At 35.2% G+C, this 26,940-nt stretch overlaps 1 protein-coding gene across 3 annotated transcripts in view; it reads right to left on the bottom strand.

The window, feature by feature from the left end:
• LOC112053142 (uncharacterized) overlaps positions 1-26,247 on the bottom strand; it is a 30,359-nt gene extending 4,112 nt beyond the window's left edge. Inside the window, exons 1-3 of one of the 3 annotated variants that reach the window (XM_052889020.1) lie at positions 25,750-26,247; positions 7,101-7,205; positions 1,845-2,040 (exon numbers count right to left, since the gene is read on the bottom strand). In XM_052889020.1, the coding sequence (XP_052744980.1) occupies positions 1,845-2,040; positions 7,101-7,205; positions 25,750-26,089 (641 nt within the window). In that variant the 5' untranslated portion in view covers positions 26,090-26,247. The remainder of the gene's footprint in view (positions 1-1,844; positions 2,041-7,100; positions 7,206-25,749) is intronic. The other 2 variants (XM_052889022.1, XM_052889023.1) reach the window with 2 other exon arrangements.
• Positions 26,248-26,940: the final 693 nt, after the last annotated feature.

Below are 26,940 nucleotides of genomic sequence, written 5' to 3'. Positions count from 1 at the left end.
CCTTAAAAAAGGTATATCCATCATAAACTCTTCCGGAATTTTCTTCAATGTAAAGTGGACCTAATTAGTACTGTTTAAAATTCATTACACTTTAAAGAAATTTGAGATTTTTTTCCTAATCCAAGTTTATAAATAAGGCCGTTGAAATCATTATATTTTAGTAGTGGTCTGCGAATCTAATTTTTACATGCTGAAGCGAAGATTTTAATGTCTTATTCTGGCTCAGTAAGTACAAATGTAACTATTATGCAATAAATGGTTCATCTTTCAGATATTGATTTATTTTAAAGCACTATAACTATGTTATACCATTAACACTATACAGTAAATTGTTAGCATTTACAATAATTGGGAAATAAATAATTCACTAAAACAACACTGGTTAATATTTTCTTTTATTATTTGTAGCAGTACTGGTAATTTGTTTTACAAAAAAGTAACGTTCATAGGGAAGTTTGAAATCTGGAAGTTGCCTTTGTATATGAATTATTAATTTTCACATTTAAAAATACTTTAAAAAAATTTTAAAGGAAATAAATGACTTTTCCTTGAAAAACTACTAAGATGTTATTTCCTTAAATGAACTATTTATCACCCAATTATTGTGTATGCTATAATTTATAGAGCAACAAATAAAAGCTCAAAATAACACTTCTTAGAAATAACGATATCGTGTTAGAACCAACGACAGCTAAATTTATTCCACGAATTCAACATGAATTTCAGCTAAGATCCAGTAAATTTATAATGCCGACAGATTCTACATTACCAGTTTGAGATAAATTCTCTGAACTAAACAGGATTGATATAAATTGAGATCGAACAATTCCAAATGTAATCAATTTCAGGAATCCGACGGTGATTTACATAATGAAACCAAAGACCAAAAGGAATAAATTAAAAATAATCTATTTTCGACATCAAACGGTCGAAAAAGAAATAAAATTGTGCGAGCCTCGTTGAATTTTTCATTCGTATCAAAAATAAAATTGGCTTACAAAATAACGAGTAGGTAACGAAAAGAATTAAATTATAGAACGTTGTCTGTCCAATCACAGCTATTTTGAAAAATATTTTAAGTCAAAATGACGTCATTTAGAGACAAGCCGACGCTTCGCGATTTAACTTTACTTCGTTCGTTTAAGATTATGGTGATAAAATTTAGCCTAAAACACTCACGAATAACTTGGATTTCTAGTGGTAAAACAATTTTCAAAATCGGTTCTGTATATACAGAGACTACCCCTACAATACCACAAACTTTACCCCTTTACAATAATATCTAGATAACAACTACAGAAAATCTATTACGTAACTAAATTGAAGAAGCATCGAAGGTAGCTTATTGCTACAAACAAGCAATATCGAGTCTACTTTATTAGCAATCTCATTCAAGCAACATATTGCTGCAAAAATCAACGTTATTGACACGTGTTTCATTCTGTGATTTTGTATTATCCTGTGTCTTTTCTATCAATATCATATTTTCTATTTTCATAAGAGTTCTTTTTTCTAGTTTATTGTATTCTTGTTATTAATGATTAGACTTTTGTACTATTAGTCACTACTTTGTCTATTTTAATTTCCTAATTTCGGAAAAAAAATATCTAATACTTAATTAATGGCTACACTTAGTACCCAAAGGATTTGTTTACGGTCTTTCCTATATTAAATCTCGAGTTGATTGTGTTTTTTAACGTCCGAAAACTCGCAGATGACCGCCATTTTTGATCAACTTACTTGCCGGCGTCTATACCTCGTTAGACGTATGCGTACGTATTATTATCTATAGGGTATAGTATATATATTATAATAGTTTAATTAAAAAATTCAGTGAAACTTACCCATTGCCATAACTTTCATACAACTTCTTCACAGCCATTCCAATTGTCACCATGAGCGCCATCTTGCTAGCCAAGAAAGCCTTTATCGTAATGATGGACACCATGAAGAGACCAAACACAGCTATCCCGGCAGACTTCATGCCTATGAGCATGGGGACGATTGCTTGCATCACCTTGCGTTTCGATCCCCTTCTTTCTGTAATGTAAGTTATTATACTATCATTAATCATATTCAATAATATTAGCTTATATAGCTTAGGCCTACCATGCTGCTCAGATGCGGGTTGGCGGGCTTAGCGTGACGGTGTTTGACTATTTAACAATTACTCTTAGATGTTAATGATATCAACAAAAAAATTAATGTAGAAAACGCTTGTCATTTCATAACTTATTTATTTTAAATTATGTATGGTTTTTTGACGTGACAACGTCTTATAATTCGATAGAGGCGGCTGCACAATCAAAAAAAGATGACGTCATGCGTCGTCCCCTCGCTCTAGGGTTACCAACTTTTTCTTTTCTTTTCAAAAAGAAATAAAGTATATGAAGATTATTAAACAGTATTTTAGAAAAACATTTACGAACATTATAACGAACATTTTCTTTTGCAACCATTCTATCAGTATTTTCTTATGACGTTATCACGTTCAACTATCGTCAGTAAACCGACTTTACAGACAACCGATTTTTTTTATAAAATGTTATATAAATTATATTAAGCATATCTAATTGTTATAAGCTCAATCAAATTTATTTCCATTAATTTGAGAACAAGTTATTTATATTTATTATTATGTGTGTATATGTATTATTAGATTGGTAAACAGTATTCATTAAGAAAGGCTATAGTATAGTCATTATACCCATGGTATAAGCTATTCGTTAAGTATAAGTTAGCTTAAGTATCTTAATGTATTATTTCACTGTAACCACTTTAACATATTCAGATGAAAATCTCTATCGAGACTGGATCAAAAACAGATAAATTCTTTCTTCCTGGGCCCAATAATGCCGTAAAACACACAGACAATAAAACAATTCAAACAAAACCGATCACACAAACCGAATCACATAAACGCTTTGTTATTCAAATCCCAATCTCATAAATCACATCGTAAAGATTACATAAAAATATATTTGTTGTTTGCTTCTATTACAATTTACGGCCCATCATCGAGTTGCCGTTGTAAATATGAAGTAACTACTTTGTGACGCCTTTTGTGGCGTGGATACACTAAACAAGTGAGTAATAATAATAATAATATGTAATATTCCAAACAATTAACAAATTAATACATAAACAACTAACATGGAACGAGCTATGTTCGGAGTATCTCTGCGTGATCTAATCAGAAATGAGGAGATCCGCAGAAGAACCAAACTCACTGACATAGCTCAACGAGTTGCGAAGCTGAGTGGGCACTTAGTTCGAAGAGCCGATGGACGTTGGGGTCCCAAAGTGCTGGAATGGCGACCCCGCACTAGTAAGCGCAGTGTTGGTCGACCCCCCACCCGGTGGAATGACGACATCAAGCGAGTCGCAGGGATTCGCTGGATGCAGGTGGCTCAGTATCGTGATGTTTGGAAGCCAATACAAAAGGCCTATGTCCTGCAGTGGACGTCCATCGGCTGATATGATGATGATAATGAGTCATCATTATAGATCAATTGTGTATGGACCTGCATCGCTAGACGTTAACCCTCTGTCAAAGTATTAGATCAACGATGTAACGCGTTTATATACACTGTTTCTATAGAATCGATGATTCATTGTTGTAATCGTTTTCTTCGTGCAATGAGCTCCCTAAAAATGCTGATTTGTGAAATTGAATGGCAAAAACAAATAACTCAAAAACTTCTAGTTCACTGAAAAAAAAAGTTACGTATAATTTCAAAATATTTCTAACTTCATATATTAAATATTTTTTATAATAATATCTAAAAAAAAGTCGATTTCTCTGACGGAACAGCAAAACATTCATCAAGTAATCGAATATTTTGTGTAACGCGTGTAAGCCGGCCACATCTCAAGATATGTGGACAAAAGATGGACTATTGAAACAACACGATGGAAATGTCCATTAGGAAAAAGAAATGTAGGAAGACCAATCCGACGGTGGGCTGATGATATCATTCAGATGGATCAGGCCTTTACCCTTTTAGGGGTCCATATTTAATAAAAACACACTAACTAATATTACTAACATAATTTAAAAAAACTTGCTAACAAACTACTAATATCTTTATGTAAATGTAAATATGGAATAAACGGCTTATTTATTTACGGAATACATAATATGCGATTGTTATTGATTTGACGTTAATTATATTAGGTAGGTAGGTAGGTAGGTAGGTAGGTAGGTAGGTAGGTAGTAAATAAACGTCAAAGTGTGGTAATTGGCTGCCTGAACACAACTTATTCGCATCCTTTCTTACTGTAATCAAGGTTTACGTATTTTTATTAACACGTTTATATAAGCCCCGCTTTAAAAAAATTCGGTCACTACAAAAAAATGTGAGGGAAAATTACGTTGAAAGTATTTTAATGGACGCAGTAAATTATAATGCTAAGATTTATAATCTTAGCATGGGGAAAATTGAAACGATTATTATTTATTATCACCGGGGAGTTTATCCCGGTGAGATTTTTTTTCCTTTTCAAAAGACATTTGATATATTGTTCTGGGACACTGTGACAAATATAATGCTAATTTGATTAATACTGCTTATGTTTGATAATGTTTTACTGTATAATCTGTCACATTGTCTACTCAAACATAAATCAAACCGTATTACCTTTCGTACAAATTCACACTTTTACAATAATAATTAATTGATTGATTTGACGGCCGCGTGGCGCAGTGGGTAGTGACCCTGCTTTCTGCATCCAGGGACGTGGGTTCGATTCCCACAACTGGAAAATATTTGTGTGATGAGCATGAGTGTTTTCCAGTGTCTGTGTGTATTTATACATTATATAAGTATTTATAAGTAGTATATAATTGTCGCTGCAACCACGACCACTCTGCCAAGAGTGTACGATTAAGAAGAAGAATATAATTGTATATTAATATTATAATATATTATAATATATCTTAGCACCCATACCACAAGCTACTCTGTATGCTTACTTTGGGATGTGTATTGTTTAAGTAAATTAAAAAAAAAAAATGATTCATTCTCTTATAGTGTTCAACCAATAAACACACGTTGTTCCTTGGTAACGCATGGCACGGGTTCCTTACTTAGTAAAATCACCCATAAAGCATGATAAACACGTTTTAGTTGATAAAATATGGAATTTCCTCGAAGTATATAAATAAACATGTCCAAAACAAGTCCCGGAAATAAGCAGGCTAATATATTAATCTCAGGAAAAAGCGAATAGCAAATCGAAGAATGGCTTTCTCACAACAAATGCCGCAGACATACGTCAAGGTAACTACTGTCAACATAACGAAGTTACATATCACAGTACTATATCAATTACAGTAATATTATTAATGCTGTCACCAATCGTAATCTACATTATCAGTGAGTAACATAGGTTCTTTTATCGCCATTTTTCGACGGGAATGGGAACTGTGCGATAGAAGCAGGATCTGCTAGTCATCAATACTAAATAATATTAAATTAAATTACTAAATATATTAAATGAAAATATTAATATTAAATAAAATTAAAGAGACTCTTAAATTTTAAGACTACAAATATACAGATAGACAAATGTCTGTTTGTATCTTTGTCCGGGTTAATCTCAGGAAAGGCTGTGCCGATGACATAACACAGGCCTACATTCTACTATAAAGATTTGGAGCTTGAAGAAGCAATTGGAAGAGGTCTTCTTCAACCACCACCATGCAGTTTCATGTGGGTTGACGCCTAGAGTATATAATAATCTTAGACTAATAACCTATAGACCTGCAACACCTAAACATTTTTCACTCCATACGTAAGCCACTTTTGTGACTATGTGAGCGTAAGAGCTAAGTTAATTCCTGTCGCCGACACGCACGCAAACGTACTTATCGTAGCGTAGTGATGCGTCAAGGGCTCCCATTTCGGGGCACATAAAACGGCTTGCAAATCTTGTGACTACACACATTGTGTTATATAACATAATATTATGACGTTAATATAGGCCGAAAATGATGATGATAATCTATACTAATATTATAAAACTGAAGAGTTTGTTTGTTTGTTTATTTGCTTGAACGCGCTAATCTCAGGAACTACTGGTCCGATTTGAAATTTTTTTTCAGTATTAGATAGCCCATTTATCGAGGAAGGCTATAGGCTATATATTATCCCCGTATACTTACTGGAACGAGAACCACGCGGGTGAAACCGCGCGGTGTCAGCTATTTGATGATAAAAATTCTGCCTGATGTCTGTACAACCCTTCTAATAGTACAAACAAATCACAATAAGATGGTGCCTAGATATAAAATATGGCGGGGCGTAAAGAAAAATAAAAAAGAAATGGTCTGAGAAATAATGCTTTGAATAGGGGTTTATCTCGAATTACAAGTCAAATACAGCATTTATTCATTAGAGCACAATTTACAATAAATCTATCGGAGTTTATCGTTGGTAAAGTTGATAGTTTGAAATTAATTAATAGTCTAAATAAGGGCATGCTCAGACTAGAATTTACTGTGCTATACGTTATTGTATGACCTTATGACAAACTAGCTGACGCCGCGCGGTTTCACCCGCGTGGTTCTCGTTCCTGTAGGAATACGGGGATAATATATAACCTACAGCCTTCCTCGATAAATGGGCTATCTAACACTGAAAGAATTTTTTCAATCGGCCCAGTAGTTCCTGAGATTAACGCGTTCAATCAAACAAACAAACTCTTCAGCTTTATAATATTAGTATAGATGAAGTCGAGCAAGTTTTCCGAGTAATTGAGTTATTACGAGTAGTAAAGAATTAAAAACTTGGAGAACCCCTATAAGTCTTTAATAATTTTAATTTAGTTAAGGCCGACTTTTGTTTCAGATATTTTTTTGACGAAAATTATATTAATCTACTCTTTTTACTTATAAAAAAAAAATGAAGATTTTAAGGAGAACGCGCCTAGGAAAATGTCAGACTCGGAATAAAGAAGATAGCTTTAAGGAAAACTCGGAAAATGTCAGACTCGGCATGAATATCACATACACAAAGTTTCAGCAGTATGGTCATTAATAAATATTTTGTTCATGGGCCCAATGAGAGTAATTAGATAATGAGTAGTTATGTACTTACTAATGGGCTTTATGTGAGCATTTATATGAGCATTGCCGGACTTGTCATCGATGACTTCCTCTTCATCTTTGCTTTTTGATTTCTTCGGAACAGTATCCGAAACATCTGAAAAATAAAGACAAGGTTTTTGGTTTTCGGTTTTATAAATTACTAGCGCGTACCCGCGTTTCATACAGCATAATTCGAAGAGCCGATGGACGTTGGGGTCTCAAGGTGCTGGAATGGAGACCCCGCTCCGGAAAGTGTGGTGCTGATCGACCCCCCACTAGATGGACCGAGGACATCAAGCGGGTTGCAGGGAGCCGCTGGATGCTGGCGGCCCAAGACCGTGATGTTTGGAAGTCTATACAAGAGGCCTATGTCCATCAGTGGACTTCCATCGGCTGATAATGATGATGGTGATGATGACCCGCGTTTTTCTCTTAGTTTAATTCAATTCCTCCAATTATTCAGTCATTATCAACTCACATTCGGCTCACTAATAAACTCGAGTCTCCTCTTAAAATGAGAGGGGTTAGACCAATAGTCCACCACGCTGGCCCAATGCGGATTGGCGCACTTCAGGATACACGCAGAGAATTTAGAAAATTCTCTGGTATGCAGTTTTCCTCACAACGTTTTCCTTCACTGTTTGAGACACGTGATATTTAATTTCTTAAAACGCACATAAATGGAAAGTTGGAGGTGCATCCCCGGACCGGATTCGAACTTACGCCTTCTGAAATCGGAGGCAGAGGTCATATCCACTGGGCTATCACTGACTGAATTCCTACAATGAAAATAACAAATATGGCGAAATTTTAAAGGTTCCTTGTAACCTAGGGATCACTAAAAGGATAAGATTATCTAAAATGGAAGGCCTTGTACACACTCGTAAACAGGGAATCGTAAAAATTGTCAGGGAAATTCTCTTTCATGGAAGTTTGCATAAAGTTTTGCTGAAGTGCCAAGGGTGGGTCATGTTTCAGAATATTATATACGAGTACCTATATAGGGAGGGTCCTACACGATGTCAGGGCGAATGAATGGTTTTATTGTTTGAAATATGATTTTTTTTAGTAAAATTATTCAAACAAAGGTTTTTATGCAAAAAGGAATTCATAATAAAAATATTAACAGTTGACACTTCGGGCAGTATGGCTAACCATAGAATTAATAAATTAAATATTTTGTGGCTGTACGGTGTAATGCCTTTGCCTTTTTCGTACCAAAAACATTTCCATGTAAAATCAAGGCTAAGTGCAAGCAATAGTTAGGCTAGCCAATATTGCTTGACTATACTATATAAAAGGTTATCAGATATTATTTAGTGCTAAAGCTTTTAGCTACAGGTTTACTTATCACTCTCTCATTGAAACTCTCATCATCACCATTATCATCATTTTCATCATCATCATCATTCATGAACGCAAAGTAAAATATTCTGCCTGAATCATGTTATTTGAATGAATGAATGAATGAATGAATGAATGAAATATACTTTATTGTACACCAAAAATAATAATAACAGGCAAGAAATTAACTTAAAAACTAATGTACAATTGGCGGCCTTATCGCTAATGAGCGATCTCTTCCAGACAACCAATCGAAAAAAGAGAAAATAAATACAAGGAATAATGCATAATGACGGGTGTACACATAAAAAGAGAAGTAGAAGATATATTACACTTAGATAATAATATATAAAATCAAAATCAATATATTTATATATATATATGAACACATACAAATATACATACATACCTACCAACAATTACATATATTCCTACATAAATAAGGATACTTACAAATAAATATATATATATATATATATATATATATATATATAACATAAGCATACATACGAAAATTTTATTTAAATAATTTAGATGTAAAAAGTAAGAAACAAGACAACATCAACAATTATTTAAACATGAACAAATAAATAAAATCATTTTAACGAAAATAAATACGGAATGATAAAAAGGTCAAGGAGGAAAGAAGTGCATATTTACCAGTTGTTTGAAAGAAGCTAGAGATTGCGCACGCCGAGCCTCGAGAGGTAAGGAATTCCAGAGGCGAGCAGCTTTTACAGAGAATGATTTAGAATAATAGGAAGTATTATGGGAAGGAATTTTTAGAATGAAATTATCCTCAGATCGAAGTGAGCGACAATGAGAATCACTGAGAAAGTTAAATCGCTCCTTTAGATATGGGGGAGTAGCAGGGTTAAAAAGGACGTTATATAAAATAAAAAGAATGTGAGTATTCCTGCGAAGGCGAATTGAAGGCCACTTGAGTTTATCGCGAAATTCGGAAATATGATCATATTTGCGAAGTCCAAATATGAATCTTATACAAATGTTCTGAATGCGCTCAAGCTTATCAAGCAGTTCCTCACTCAAATTAAGATAACACGTATCAGCATAATCGAGAATTGGTAGTAGGAGTGATTGTGCAAGCGCAATTTTAGTAGATACTGGAAGGAAATTTCTTAATCTTCGAAGTGACCCTATAGATGCAAACACCTTCCTACTGACCTCACTTACCTGGGGTGCCCAAGTAAAATACTTATCGAAAGTAACACCGAGGTTTTTAACCGTGTCACTAAATGGCACATGCGTTCCATCAAAAACTACACTAGGAATAGAAGCCCAATCAATGCGTGCTACCAAATTATGACTACCTATAACTATAACTTGAGTTTTGGAAGGATTCACTTTCAGACCGTATGAATTGCTCCATTGTATTGTTATTCAATGCTACATATTTTTTTTTTTATTTTGAAGATCAGATTTAGAAGTTTTTCGAAGCTAGTTACAACGCTTTTTCTTTTTAGGGTTCCATAGTCTATAAGGGATGTTATAGTTTTATCTTTTTCGTTCTGTTCGCAGTTTAGCTCTGATTTTTAACCGACTTTAAAAGAAGGAGGAGGATTTCAAATCGACGCGTATGTTTTTTTTTAGTATTAATAAGCCGTAAATTTTCAAAAACCACGGTGCGTAGGTATGAATACTTACAAGACCATTAACTAAACATAAAACATCAGTGGGTCAAGTTGAAGTTCAAGAAAATCTTGTAATTTTATAGATGGATAAATCCTATTATTTCAAGGTTTCAGTATTGTTTAATATTTAATTTGCTTCGCAGTTTATCGTGAACGTCAGAATTTCATCGTTGGAAGAGAGCCTGCGGTTGCTACACTTACCTCATTTTATAAATGCTCAAAATTTGACAGTAAATGAATGCTATTACATAAACAGACCATAAAATGTAGACCGCAACGGTGGTTTCAAAAGATAGAAGCTTCCTAGGCCCCAGGTCCTCAAATTTCAAGGCTTAAAACGTATTTTTTTGTATTTCCTACGAAATCACCATGAAGAATCATGTTTCAAGACGCTAGACCTTACCTTTGTGGAAATACTTCGCTAGAGGCCCTTAAAGTTTGATCTTTAACGGTGTTTTTCGAAGGGTTGTTACGAAGCTAAATGACTTGGCAACTGCGAAATGATTTTTCTTATTGTGCCCAGGAAAATATTAAAAAATTACACTTACATTTGATGGTGTGTACCCTCCAAACCACTTACCTCCAAAACCACTAGTCTAAACTTCATGATATGGTACTAACTTATGGTACGAGCATAACTACCTATTGGCCTCATAAGAAGGCTCAGAGTCACACAGCCGGCGATGGAACAAGCTATGCTCGGAGTAGCTCTGTGTGATCAAATCAGAAATAAGTATCGGCAGAAAAACCTAAGTCACCGACATAGCTCAACGAGTCTCAAAGCTGAAGTGGCAATGGTTACGCATAGACATAGTTAGACCTAATAGTTCGTAGAGCCGATGGACGTTGAGGTTGCAAGGTGCTGGAATGGTGACGCCGCTTTAGAAAGCGCAGTGTTGGTCGAGCCCCATCAAGTGGACTGAGAACATCACTGGGATTCGCTGGATACATGCGTCTCAGGATCGTGATGTTTGGAGGTCCCTACAAAAGGTCTATGTCCTGCGGTGGATCGACTGATATGATGATGATGATGAGGATAGCCTGACAGATTCACAGCCTTCATAAAATGTGGTATATTATCTGGCTATTGCAGGCCGGAGTGTTTTCATTTTCGCGCTTCAATGTGAGTTGAAGGTCAAATCCATCAAACTGCTGGTCGAACAATCGTACAAACGATGATTGGAAACGACAAGAGATTGACGTAATTGCTTCGGTGGGTCTTTCTCGAATTTGTCTCTTACGTAAGGGCTATGTTGTACCACCGAAGCAAAGCGACGATGCATCAATATTTGTATACATACTACAACTACCGAACGAGGGTTAGGTTTTTCGAGCATGTGTGTATGTATTAATACACAATACATACACACGAGCCGTGACAGCCCAGTGGATATGACTTCTGCCTCCGAATCCGGAGGGTGTGGGTTCGAATCCGGTCCGGGGCATGCACCTACAACTTTTCAGTTGTTTGCATTTTAAGAAATTAAATATCACGTGTCTCAAGATAAGAAGAAATTTCACCGAACCCTTCGCTTTGACCGTTTGGTCAGTTGTACCTAATAGGTGTCTTAAAAACATAAAAAAATTCCAAAAACAAAAAATTATTAAAATTGCGTGATTCTTATTGCATTAAAGTAATAAAACAAAGGTTTTTATTTTATCTGAAAAAATAAATGATAATAGAAACTAGTCCGGCGTACCCCGACACTGAGTCATGAGCGTTTTAGCCGTGTTTTAACCGACTTCGAAAAAAGGAGTATGTTTTTTTAATGTCTGTTATCTAATATCGTCGTTTACTAAACTAACCAACAAATTTTGAAATGTCTTTTTTTTTTTAAAGAGATAATCGTTTTGTTTAGTAATTCTGTGTTAAAATCAAAAAACCTAAAATACGTCTTTAAAGTCGGTTCCATTTTTATGTTAAAAAGATTATAGCATCAATTATTATAGCTAGCCGTCGAGTGCTACCTAATTTGTAAATATTATAGGTTGTTGTCAGAACTTCGCCATAAATCAGGACAAGAGAAATACCTCGAGACACGGTTAAGGGAAAATGAAGATGAATTTATCTTTGTCCGTAATCAACTTACCACGCTTCCTGATTCCTTGTCTCTGACTCAACTTTGTTCATAAACTTCTTGTTACAGGAAGTGAAGGAAATTGTTTTGAGAATATCTTTATATTCTTAATCTGATGAATTTGTTTCATTCTTAAGCAAAGAAGATTAAAGAATTATTTTCTTTATGTGGATTCAAGGGAATTTATTTATTCCTTTATGACTAAACTACAATTTTGCTAAGAAAACAAAATTGTTTTGTGAAGCAAAAGACAAGGCCGAAAAATTACATTCCGTTTACACGTACTTAGCAAGTGTATTTATATAATAAAAATAGAAAGATGAATAAACACAATTCTTAGCCTCTCTCAACTTCTCAGTTTTTATTTATAAATAAAAAGATTGCAATATGAATTCGTCCACATCCAATGCTTCTGTCCAAAGAATATATTATACTCGCGCGAATCTCAAGAACTACTGGTCCGATTTGAAAAATTCTTTCAGTGTTAGATAGCCCATTTATCAAGGAAGGTTATGGGATATATATAATCACCGTATTCTTACAGGAACCGGAACCAGGCGGGTGAAACCGCGCGGCGTCAGCTGGTAATCAAAATAAAGTCCATACCATGCCTAAATTTTTTCACGAGTAGTAGTAGTAGTAGTAGTAGTAGGTACTTTTGAAAACGTGACATAAGAAAATAATAAAATGAAATAAAATTAAAATAGCATTTATTCTAAATGAAATTAAAGGTCGCAATAAAACAAGAAAAATAAGAGACATGTACGAAAGGCATCCTTATCTCTAATAAGCGTGTTCTGCCAAGCATCATTATACCATACCTCATGGTGCAACTATATAGCTAACGGCTACATATTCCTTGGGGATATCAGCATTCCTATGTGTTATACTAGAACATAGAATAATCTATCCAGATTAAGGGATGAGTTATATTAGACCGGACCGTGTCCGGCTGAAACGATAAAGATACATTTTTGGTATAATGGTAAATGGGACCTTGGAGCAAAACATAGGGTACTTTTTGACCCTAAAATAAAAATAGAAGGGAGTGATATTCCCTTCTATTTTTATTTTAGGGATAGTCTTTCATTTTTAGAGTTACAGTTTTAAAAATTTGTTCATAAATCAATAAAACATAATCTTAATATAATATGATTCAAGAATTTTTAAAATTCAACCTCCGATTTCCATGCGAACGAAGTCGCGGGCGTCCGCTAGTTTTGTACAAAACTGTCTATATTACACGGTGCATTATCCGCGTCTCGTTCAGGCCGGTCTACTAACGTAGAGTTAATTTCCGGTCCGCCCGGACACTGTCCGGTTTAATATAAATCAACCCTAAAAAGTGAGTGGGATAAAAAGACTATCAAATATCAAGTTAACCATTTGACTCTTAAATGGACGACCGGTCGCCCATCGTATCCGTTACGTGACATGTAAAAAATATAAAGTAAACTAAGGGCAATAGGCGAGCACAGTAACTTGCTCCGCGCGATAGAGGAATATAAAGATTTTTTAAATGGCTCACAACGGTAGATTAATACCGCATTCCCTGACTGTCGGCTTCTTCAACGCAGACGGGCTTTTCGATAAAATATTCGCGGGCAGCGAATAGTTAAGAAATTTCATTTGAAAAAAAAATGCTGAGTTTTATTTAAGCCTAACTGAAGGCCTAACAGTTTTACTGCCGTTTAAAAGAAATTTGTAGTAAAACGGCAAATAGTAATATTTCCCATTTTTTCGTACCATCGGGCGAGATCGTATTCCAGTGCCAATCTGTCGTAAAACGGAATATACGTCATATAGTTTTCGTTTATATTTTACAACATGCAACGTCTTGGACCAAGAGCCTGTGTTGTCCAGACCTACTTCATATTATAAAAGATGACTTTATTTCTATACGCAGGCTTGCGCTTGACTCTTGACTTGATCATTGCTTTTTATCATGACTGATAAAAATTAATGATAGGATGCGTTTGCCTAGAAAGTGCCTTGATTGTAGGTGGCATGAAACACAGATGCCAGAAGGGTCTCGGCTAGTTTTTGATTATGTTTATGGGATATTATTATAAATGTTGTCACAAATCGCCATTCATTAAGCTCCTAAATAACCTTAAAGTTTGATGTCTTGTCGGATCCAGGCTATCAGGAACGGACAATATAATAATAATAATAATGGTTTGATCCCAGTCAGCCTCGTTCACCATTTAAGGCGGCTAGGGTTCCGTGGCAATTCGCTCGCATCCAAGATGCAAAAAGCGGTCTTTCTGGACTCGGCTAGGATAGCCCGCCGGTTTCTCCACCTGTCGCCCTGACCCCCGGCCGCTTGTTCTCCCTGCCGAGGTTAATCCTCCGCCCAGTGCATATACGTATTTATGTAGCGTACCTATATTTATGTATATTTATTTTGCGTATTTAAGTAAGTTTATTAATTTTTCTTTTGGCCTAATATGTATATTTATGTTGTTCCGGGCGTAAGAGTTAAATTCATGATAATAATAATAATAATAATAATTTGTTTATTCATCAGAAAGCAGGTTTACAAAGATAGCTTAAATATAATTAGACCCTGATACTTTCTACATAATGATTTGATGTATGAAAAATATAAGTTGACTATGCATAATCCTAATTTACAAGAAAACAGATAAAATAGAAAACGTATGTATGTAGCTTATACAATTTATCATTTTATAATTCATTGATTATGACAAATCTAGCTCAAAACTACTGTGACAGATAAAATAAAATAATCATAATGTCAAAATAATATATGTCAATTAAAATTATGTCAGAATATTTATCATAAGTCAAGTTTAAGTAAAAAGAATATTAAAATATGTAATTTAAATACTCATTTACGTTATAGAAACATTTATCCCTAAGCATTCAAGAAACCTTACTCTTGAAACTATTTACATTGCCAATCTTATAGATATCTAGTAATTTGTTATATTGAAATTGCACTGAAAAATAACGCAATGGTAGAAACATGGTCTAACAAACTTACAGCTGTTAAAAATCGCGAAGGTCTGGCTTAACAGATTCTTTTTCTAATATCATACAAAAACGCACATTTTTTATACCAACAAATAAAAATGACGTGTCACTTTATGACAAAATATAAGTTCAAACTTAACGATTTGCAATGAAATATTGCCATTTTTTTTAGCAACGTTTTATTATGTGTGATGGTTCACATAATAGATCGCGCCTTATATTAAAAGGTTAATTAAAAATATATAAGTAACTAGCGGACCCGGTCAAGCTTCGTTTTGACATAAGTGCACTTATTCTCTATCCCTACTCTACCCTACCCCTACCCTACCCCTATTTTTTCTCACCTTTTAAACCTTCCCTATACCTCCACGAACATTTCAAGACCAAGATTCGTTAAGCCGTTCTCGAGTTTTAGCGAGACTAACGAACAGCAATTCATTTATATATATATAGATTATAACAAGCTTTTATATTAATTGTTTAAATTATCTATACTTACAATAAAACTGTAGCAAGTCCAATAGGGATGATGACAGTTTTTTAAATTGTATATAAATTAAGAGTATGCTAATAGTAAAGCAATTTTGTAAAAGTAATAGGGTATCTGCGATCATTACTTTCGGAGCTACAGGGATTTAAAGGGTCAGATTTGCGGCGCTGCCGCGGATCCCTGAAAAACGGCCCATACAAAATGGCTCGAACTAATGACGTCAAACGCAATGTAATGATCGTTAGATTTGTATGCGCGTTCAAACAAAATTACCAATATCTTTGTTATTTGTGCGTTTATGCTTATAGTTCAAATATTAAAAAATGTCACATTTAATGTAAGGAAGCTAAAACTGTGTGAATTTTCATCTAATTACGATAAAATATTTTTAATAGATTTTGAAATTTTATAATCTCATTTATTTTGCAAATATCCAGACAATCTTTGCTTTTTATGTATAAATTAGTTAACATTAACCTTATTTACCCGAATGTATCATAAAAATAAATATATTCAAACCTAGTCATCATCCCCATTCTGTACATTGAAGATTTTTTGTTTTTTTTTTTCGTTTTAGGACATTAAATAGGTATAGGTACGATACTGAAGTCGAAATTTTTTTTTCTCGTTATTTGTCTGTCTTTTTTTTTATTGTTTACAAGTTAGCCCTCAACTACAATCTCACCTGATGGTAAGTGATGATGTAGTCTTAGATGGAAGCGGACTAACTTGTAAGGAGGAGGATGAAAATCCACACCCCTTTCGGTTTCTACACGGCATCGTACCAGAACGCTAAATCGCTTGGCGGTACGTCTTTGCCGGTAGGGTGGTGACTAGCCACGGCCGAAGTCTCCCACCAGCCAGACCTGGACCAATTAAGAAAATCTCAATCTGCCCAGCCGGGGATCGAACCCGGGACCTCCGTTTTGTAAATCCACCGCGAATACCACTGCGCCACGGAGGCCGTCAAAAATATCTATATATATGTCTAATATGTATATATCTATATATGTCTAATATATCTATCTGTTTGTCCGTGTTTTTGTTGACCGGGCATCACACTGAAACTACTGAATGTATTCTAATGAAACTTGGCACGTTTTGAGACCAAAGTAAGGTAAACTTACGGTAGGATACTTTTTATCGCAAAAATAAAATCAGAAGGGGGTGAAATAGGTTGAAAGTTTGCATGGAAAGTCCTTCATTTACCCCTAAAGGGCTAAAAAAAGGTTGAATTTTATTTTTTATTTAAATCGTTCATGTTTTGAGCTATATATATTGCAAAATGGTTAGTGGACTATTATAAATATAAAACATGCGAAAAGACAAAAAAGAAGAATAAGATAATTAAAACCAAAATAGGGTTTAAAAGTGTAAGTACATTGATTTTCAGGCGGACGAAGTCGCGGGCTAGCCGCTAGTTAGTATATATTATTACTACACTATTATTAGTACAGTATACAAGTAGATGTCGAGTAGATCCATTACTATTATAAGTCGATAATGTCAATGTACAAGTCCCTCAATCACGAATCAGTGACGCAAAGGACGGCAATCCTTCAAAGAAACGAGAATACAATTGTCTCGTTTGTAACTGTCGTTTCGCCGCCATTTTTAACCGACGAGAATGGAGGCAAACGAAATTCTCAATTCGACGCGTATATTTAACTAGCTGACGCCGCGCGGTATCGCCCGCGTAATTCCTGTTCCCGTAGGATTACCAGGATAATATAGCCTATAGCCTTTCTCGGTAAATGGGCTATCTAACACTGAAAGATTTTTTCAAATCGGACTAGACTAGACAATCAATCAAACAAACAAACAAACAAACTAACAAACAAACAAACTCTTCAGCTTTATAATATTAGTATAGATATAAAAAAGCGAAAGGTGCGAAATCTCGAAACGTACAAAGATTAAATTTGTCAGGAAGGTAGTTAACAGTTCGAAGACGTCCGCTTAGAACGGATTTTACAAGAGGGCCGGATTAAGGAGGTCTAAGGACAGACTAATAGTGATATATTTATATCTAAATACCTATCAAATGCTTGTGACTTAAGTCGTCGTTAATTTTGGTAACTTTACTATCTCGCGGTGAACTTGCTTTACACAAAAAATATTCAAAATCCTTGTCTAAAATGTTTTAGTGCCAATCGCCAAGCGCCTAATATATCATCATCACATCAGCGAATGGACGTCCACTACATGACGTTGGCCTTTTGCAGGGACTTCCAAAAATAACAGACCTGAGCCGCCTGCATCTAGCGACTGCCTCATCATCATCAGTTCACCTGGTGAAAGCTTTCTAGTATGGCGTCGCCATTCCTGCTCTCTAGAATCCAAACGTCTATCGGCTCGTCAAACTATGTGACCTGCCCATTGCCACTTCAGCTTCGCGACTCGTTGAGCTATGTCAGTGACTTTGGTTCGTCTGTGGATCTCCTCATTTCTGATTCGATCACGCAGAGAAACTCCAAGCATAACTCGCTTCATCACCCTCCGAGACTTGGTCGCTCACTTATGGCTTTCTATCCAGGCTCAAAGTATGTGGTCACTATTGCAATATTATATTAAAACTCCATGCTTTCTTGGTTTTTAAGCCATGATGATTTAAATTGTAATAAAAAACTACAAATAGATTCAATTCAATACAAGGTTAAATCCGATTTTGTATTACAGATAAGAAGACACATGCAAATAACCACGTCGTTATGATAATATAAATAGATTCCCTATATAATCCTTTCTACTTCATGTGGATACTAAAAGGATTGGTCATAAATTTTACGATACCGTTAAATTTTACTACCCGTATTTACATTACACGTAGGGATTTTAATATATTTTAAGATGAAAGTTCAATGGGCTATCTGGACTATTATGAAACTAAAATGGGTATTTTACATGGAAAATCACCCTCTTCTCACCTTTAGCCACCATATTTTTTTTAAATATTTTTTAAAAGTTAGTCCTTGACTATTGTAGTCAAGGACTAACTCTTGATGGTAAGTGATGATGCAGTCTAAGATGGAAGCGGACTGACTTGTTTTGAGGAGGATGAAAATCTACACCCCTTTCACACGACACGTGTTTCTACACGACATGGTACCGGAACGCTTAATCGCTTCGCGGTACGTCTTTGCCGGGAAATACGGGTAACTAGCCACGGCCGAAACTGCTTGTTCTTCTTAGAAACGGACATAATATATATCTAGTTAAAACTGCTTATCGTTGAAATTTTTTTTCAAAATGAGTTAACAGAAAACTATATGAAAATAAAGACCGGATGCAATTTCCACATCGTTACAATGTCTAGTTTCTCTGGACTAATTGCGTTCGCTCGCACGCCGCACCGGCTGGGTGGCGTGAGATGATTAATTAATAATTAATTAATTGGATATATAGGTCTTTCCTTTTAGTTTTTTTTAATATAGCATAAATAATAAATATAATAAGGAACATAAGCTAAGTTATCTTAATAAGTATAAAACCATGCCCACGTGGTATGGTAGTAAGAATACTGACTGCATATCCGCGTTGGACAGCCAGGCTGAACCTTTGGGCTAAAAAGCTGTTGAAAAACGGCAAAAACTTCTTTCAAGAGCTTCGTGCGCTGTGTAGACGCTTAAAGCTACGCAAAAATCATATTTTATGACGTAATTGTTTTCTTTTAAAAGTTCTAAATATCTATATTTTAAGGTTCCTAATAGACTAGACAAAGTTCTGGGCATATTTTCTTTTTGGTTCTTATAGAAATGGAATGATATTATTTCTTGATATTCGCAACCAATTATGGAAACGTACTAACGTTATGATCCTAAAACTGTATAGTTTCCATAATTAGTTTCCAGTCTTACATAACCAGCCTCTATCCCATTTATTCCTGAAATAACACGCCTTCTACGTATTGTTATTTTAGTATAATGTTATCAACCAGTCTAATTCTGCATAAATCTGGAATACTGAATATTATTATTTCTCGAATCTTGCACGTAAAATACTGGTTGCCTGTATGTAAGCACCACTGGTGTCGAAATAAGACTGTAATTTTAATAAATTACGGTTATATTTTGATTTTTAAGATGATTAAACGAGTTTTTTTTTTTTGACAATATTATTCACCTTCACACAGGAAATAAAACTATAAGAAATTTTAATGTTGACATTAATTGTAAATTATATTATTGTATGCTTTTTTAAAAAAAGAGCAACTGTTGAGTTTCTTGCCGGTTTCTTCTTAGCAGAACCTGCCATCCGAACCGGTGGTAGAATCTTTACAAATAGTCAACGGACGTATCAAAAGTGCTTGTAAACTGAGCCTACTTGAAATAAATGATTTTTTTTTATCTAGTTCAAGGTTACCTGCATGTTGTATGAAAAATAATATTGTTTGGCCGCAATTTAACTAGGCAAAGTATATCTATCATTCATTTCTTACTAGCGGACCGCCGCGACTTCATCCGCGTGGAAATTAGTTTTTCACAAATCCCTCGGGAACCATGGATTTTTTCGAAAAAAAAAGTAGCTTATGTGTTAATCCAGACTATAATCTATCTCTACTTCAAATTTCAGGTCATTCGGTTGAGTAACCGAGGCCTGAACGAGTAACAAACATTCATACCATCAAAATCATCAGGTTTTCGCAAATCTCGGGAATTCATGGATTTTTTCGGGATTAAAAGTACCCTTTGTATTATTTCAGCCAAATCGGTTCAGTAGTTGCGGCGTTAAAAAGTAACAAACGTCCAAACATCCGTACAAACTTTCGCGTTTATAATATTAGTAGGATGTAGGATCACTAATAAATAACAGATGAGGTCATATATTTCTAACTATCTGACGCCGCGTTTCACCAGCGTGGTTCCCGTTCCCGTAGGAATACGGGGATAGTATATAGCCTATAGCCTCCTCCTCCTTTATCCTCGATAAACGGGCTATCTAACACTGAAAGAATTTTTTAAATCGGACCAGTAGTTCCTGAGATTAGCTCGTTCAATAAATCAAACAAATAAACAAACTCTTCAGCTTTATGATATTAGTATAGATTCCGGGTCTTAGACCATAAGTGTTTTTTATGATTTGACCCGATCTTCTTTGTCTATAAATTATTGAACTTTTGACTAATTATGGTAAATTTCGTTATCGTGCAAAATTATTGTCCCTAAAAGGCAGCAACAGCAGGCAGCAGGCAAAAACAATCTCTACGTATTTTATGTAATATATTGTAGAGATAAGTAATTAGTATAATGACAATTAATTTATGTTAAACTGTCCAAAATGTGGAACCTTTCTGTTCAAATCGGGACTAACGACAAGAAACCGTGAAAAGGGTCCAACAAACATTGCTGGTTTTTAGAACTATTCGTTGAAAATTTATGACGTCAGATTTTTTTTTTAATAAATGTATAAAGGTCGCGTTGATCCAGTAATTTGAGTGGCTATGGTTTGTAAGGTCCGAGTTCAGGGTGGGGCTTAGGTGTATTGAGTTGTTCTTACTTCCAAGAACTGAAAATTACAACACACCGATTTCGAGCTGTGATAGCCCAGTGGATATGACCTCTGCCTCCGATTCCGGAGGGTTTAGGTTCGAATCTGGTCCGAGGCATACACCTCCAACTTTTCAGTTATGTGCATTTTACGAAATTAAACATCGTGTGTCTCAAACAGTGAAGGAAAAATATCGTGAGGAATCTTGCATACCTGAGAATTTTCTTAATTCTCTGCGTGTGTGAAGTCTGTCAATCCGCATTTGGCCAGCGTGGTGGACTATTGACCTAATCCCTCTCATTTTGACAGGAGACTCGAGCTCAGCAGTGAGCCGGCAAAAAAAAACAAAATTGGTTTAATAGATCAAGAGATTACTTTCCACAAACTTTACCTCTTTATAATATATTAGATTATTAACCGAAACTGTTGAGTCAACTATTATTATTGTTCCGATAGTTGTTTCAGTTAATGGTCTTACAGCGAAAAACTTCGACCGGATACAGTAGGTAATGATTCTTGAGACGGCGCGTATTGTGAGGAGGTTCCTCACTCTGGAGCCCTGACCACCGGTTGCTTGGGCACTCGAATGTCCCGCAGCGGGAGGGTTTATTTTTTTTTATGTACTTTGGTATGTATAACATTGTTAAAAATTAAAAAAAGGAGAAATAAATTAATGTGAGTATAGATTATTATTATTCATATTAGGTTAGGTATACTCGTAGAAAGACGACCCACCGCTAATATTTACTTCATAAACCACCCAACATTTTCTTGTCTAGATAATATTTGCCAAGCAAAGAGCTTCACGTATTTCATTATAAATATATCAAATATCACGTACTTTGATGTAATGAATAATGTAATAAACGTAAAAAACCCTAATGCTCATTTTACCCCTACCTCCCCCAAACCACCCTTTCATCCCTGGATACCATTTTACTGCCAATTATTTATTTGATACAGTGCCTGTAGAGTCTAGAAGGTGGATGACCTCTAATTCAGCAGACTGCTGAATATTAACTTAGAAATCGTTAAAAATTGAGCAAGTGAAAAGCAATTTAAATTTGCTATTTAGACATTGACACATGAGTTAACTTTGTATACTTTGATTTTTTTCTATCTTCGTCTTTGTTAATTATAATTAATTTTGTAGAATTTCTGTTTCTTTTGTTTATTTTTCATTGTAGTTCGATTAATTTTACAATAGATTTAAGAATCAAATACTTACTAATCTACTCTTAATTATGTATAATAATATTTTAAACAGGAACGATTTGTTTGTTTATTTGTTTGCTTTGAATAGGCTCTGAAACTACTGAATCGACAACCGCTAGCTAGATAAGCTACACTATCCTCGAGTGATATAGGCTATATATTATTTTCATAGTTTATCATTAGCTTTTATTAAGACTTACTAAGATAATAATAAATTATTATTTTTCCAGTTTATAGAGTGACATTTTTGTTTTCGTAGTTTTAAGAAGGTGCATAAAAACTCAAAAAATGATAGAATAGATAGAAAGATATTATATATTAGATAGTGGATACGACCACTGCTCAGAAAATTCTCTGGTATGCAGGTTTCTTCACGATGTTTTCCTTCACTGTTTGAGACACGTGATATTTAATTTCTTAAAATGCACACAACTGAAAAGTTGGAGGTGCATACCCACCGGATATGAACCCACACCCTCCGGAATCAGAGGCAGAGGTCATATCTGGGCTAACACAGCCTACTGGGCTTTCTTGTAGTACTCGTAAAAGAACTTTCACAATTGGTTCAGTAGATCCAGAGATTACCCCCTAAAACACCACAAACTTTATCTCTTTACAATAATAAAATAGAAAAAAGCGGTTTCAACAAAACGAATATATTACAGAAGATAAAAAAGGTTTTAATGAGGTTGATTTAATACAGTAAATCGTTTACTAATATAACCTACTTTTGACTCCACATCTGCTGACACTAAAAGAAAACTCCTCTAATGGAATTCTTAGCGAGGAAAGTCGGAACTTAGTTTCATATCGCTCTAATTACTGCTCGACACGCTAGATATATACATCTATACTTCAGCTAATTAATACATGTTGAATTTACAAATGATTGTAAATTAAAACAGCACGAAGAGTTAATTGCACGAAACGGAAATATTGATTTCTGTCACCGAAAATTGAGACGAAGTAAATTTTGTTAATTGTAATTAACGTTGAGGTGCTGAAATGGCGACCCCGCACCGGAAAGCGCAGTGTTGGTCGACCTCTCATTAGGTGACCGAAGATATTAAGCGGGTTCCAGGAAGCTGTTGGATGCTGGCGGCTCGAGATCGTTGTGCTTGGAGGTCCATGCAAGAGGCCTATGTCCAGCAGTAGACGTCTATCGGCTGATAAGATACATTTTGTATGAGGGATAATCTTTATATATAAGCGAATAAAGTTTCGACATGTCGCAAACATGTCGAAAGCTATTGCTGGGTGCTTGCGTAACTGTACTAGCCAATGGGGTGGAGTTATCAAGTTGAATAAGTCAAAGCAAAGCTTGACTGGGTTTACTAGTCTTATGGGTATATAAGCGGCTGAAAACTCCTTTTGTAGCCGATAGCTTCCTTGTGATTGGTTGCATGCGACACTGTCAAAGTGAAGTTTGACTGGGTAGTAATTTATATACGACGTGCTGCAGAAAATAAATATGTCATCATTATCTACCCATATTCGGCTCATTGCCGAGCTCGAGTCTCCTCTCAGAATGAGAGGGGTTAGGTCCACCACGCTGTCCCAATGCGGATTTGCAGACTTCTTACACGCAGAGAATTATGAAAACTCTCTGGTATGCAGATTTCCTCACGATGTTTTTCAAAAAGACGTAGACAGAAAAGTGAATAGACAGATAAGAGGCATATACATTTTGACTTGGAATAAAACGGCGGAGGCATACATGAGGGTTAATGACTATAATTAGTAATGTCCTCAAATGTAATTAATTAAACATAACGAGTTAAAAAGACGTAGACAGAAAAGTGAACAGACAGGTAAAAAGCATTCGTCTCATTCCATTAACATTGAAAACTTATACGTGGATGCTGTAAAACAAGTCGAGACCATTTGGTGTCATAAAATTAAAGTAATTTTGGTGTAATTTTTCAGGCACTACAAAACCAGAATAAACGTATTGTGAGCACAAAATGACTGCCTCAACTTTTTGCAAATTACAAATAGCCACTTAGCTTAACATATATTGGTAAAATATGTTTCAGTGTAGTGTTTTGGGATATAGACAAACATTTTAATACTATTAAATATGTCACTAACTCGTCGAAACTGAGGCGAAAAGTGGCTAATTGTCTTAATTTTAATGTCAAATTTCAACATAAACAATATGGAGTTGTGTGTTTAAGAAGAATGAAAACTATACAGGTATGTATACATAAATAAATAATGTAAGTAAACACAAAACTGTGAATGTGTATCCACAGTGGAGTAGCTTTTGAATCAATTTCTGCGGTAATTTTGTAGGCACGTAGTCTAATTGTAGAACATCTTTGGAAATATAAATTACTAGCTAATGTCGCGCGGTTTTCCTCGCGTGGTTCATGATTCCGTAGGAATACGGGGATAATATATAATAGCCTATAAAGCCTTCCTCGATAAATGGGCTATCTAACAAAGAAAGAATTTTTCAAATCGGACCAGTAGTTCCTGAGATTAGCGCATTCAATGAAACAAACAAACAAACTTACTCTTTAGCTTTATAATATTAGTATAGATTTTGACTTACAACGCCAATCAGGCTAATAACTTCTCTGTCTACGTATATAGCTTAGGCCATTAGCAAACCCCAAACCATTTACAAGATAATCAGACAGTATTATCTAATTGCATGCATTATGGCGAATAGTCGCAGAGATACCGCAATGCATGGTTCTAACTATTACAGCTGAGCTAGCAATTATGATTTTAACTTCTACACCTTTTACTTTTAATTTATCGCGATCTTATTTATAAGTTATTATTATATCCATCACTATCTTTAACTGCTCATCTTCACGCTTTTCTATTAGAAAAGTTTAGATAATATAGTCTATCAGATAATCTTCGAATGTTATCATAAATATAGACTTAAGTTTTATGTGCCATTGTTACGTAATTAATGTCTTTAACCCTTAAATTTTATAAATAATTAGAAAGTTAACGTTACTATAGTGCCCAGTGTACTAAAGTACTCATATTAGGCTCACTGTTGAGCACGAGTCTCCTTTCTGAAAAAAAGGGGTTAGGATATTGTGAATTGGCAAACTTCACATACGAAAAGATTTAAGAAAATTCTCTCAGATATACAGGTTTCCTCACGACGTTTTGCCTTCACCGTTTGTGATACGTGATATTTAATTTCTTAAAATTCACATAACTGAAAATGCATGCCCTTGACTGGATTCAATTCATTTTTGACTTATCCTAAATGATATTTTATTAGATAAAGGTCGGTTTCACCACATTCTAAAGTGTCGGATAAGTATCGGAAAGTGACAAGTTTGTGAATAAGCTATTCAACGGCTATAGAACGTGGTGAAACAGGCCCTTAAGATAATATATTTTACAGTAAAAAACACTAACCTTTAGCAGATCTGCTTTCCAAAACTTCTAGATCCATGGCATCACTTCTACCTTCCGGATTGGAGAATCTGAACGTGAAATCATTCCAGTCGAAGCTGAAAGCGTGTGTAGTCATAAATCTCGTTATTGGATCTTGGATCGACCTCGCCTGCCGACTCTCCACTGGCTCTATCGTAAACAAATCGAATATCTTCACCGCCTTCTGATGTCTCATACTCCTGACGAACTCCCTCGCCATATTGTCTATACACGTCGCATTATCACTACAGTTAAGTTCAACTACTTCCGACCTAGCTTGGCCTAGCAGCGCTAGCGCTACAAGGTATATTAGGGAAGTCATATTGCTATCACTCTGTCCGAATCACCAACACTGGCACCAACGTCACCAATCCATTTGTGGGTCACAACCACACCACATGCATCGGTGGTTTGTTCGACAATGGGTCCTTCTCTTGTCTGTCTATGATTTTTATTCTCGGTCACGCTGCACTGGTTTTTCTTGAGCGTGTGTGCAATTATTTTTTGTTCTTTCGTTCACGTGTGTGTTCCTATTTATTTATTGGTGTTCGCAACACTTTTTCCACTTCGCGTGCCATATCGATTTTGCGTGTCTCTACTTAAGGCACAATCTTCATCATCAGCTTGTTCCAGGCACATTATACCGTTTTGTTGTATACGTCGTGTTTAAATGTACTGTTTACTTTCAACGGTACCGTTGCCAAATAAATCATTTGTCGATTTTATCATTTCTTTGGAAGCTCATCCCGTGAAAATTATTTTAACGAAGCAGAATTGTAGCGAGTGGTGTAACTGACATTTAAATACTTAAATCGTTTGTAGATTTCGTCATTTCTTTGGAAGCTTATCCCGTGAAGATTGTAGCGAGTTGTAGCGAGTGGTATAACTGACATTCAATTCACGGGTAGGTATATAAATAAGGCTCTGATGGCCATATAGCAGTACCTACAAGGAATCATAATCATCATCATTATCAACCCATATTCGGCTCATTGCTGAGCTCGAGTCTCCTCTCAGAATGAGAAGACTTAAGTCAATATTCCACGCTGGCCCAATGCGGATTGGCAGACTTCACACAAGCAGAGAATTAAGAAAATTCTCTCTTCCTCACGATATTTTTCTTTCACCGTTTGAAACACGTGATATTTAATTTCTTAAATTGAACACAACTGA

The sequence above is a fragment of the Bicyclus anynana genome, chromosome 24, assembly GCF_947172395.1.
Source record: "Bicyclus anynana chromosome 24, ilBicAnyn1.1, whole genome shotgun sequence".
Classification (NCBI taxonomy): Eukaryota; Metazoa; Arthropoda; class Insecta; order Lepidoptera; family Nymphalidae; genus Bicyclus; species Bicyclus anynana.
Note: the sequence above shows the minus strand (reverse complement) of the source record. Positions and strands in the feature narration are given on the sequence as shown.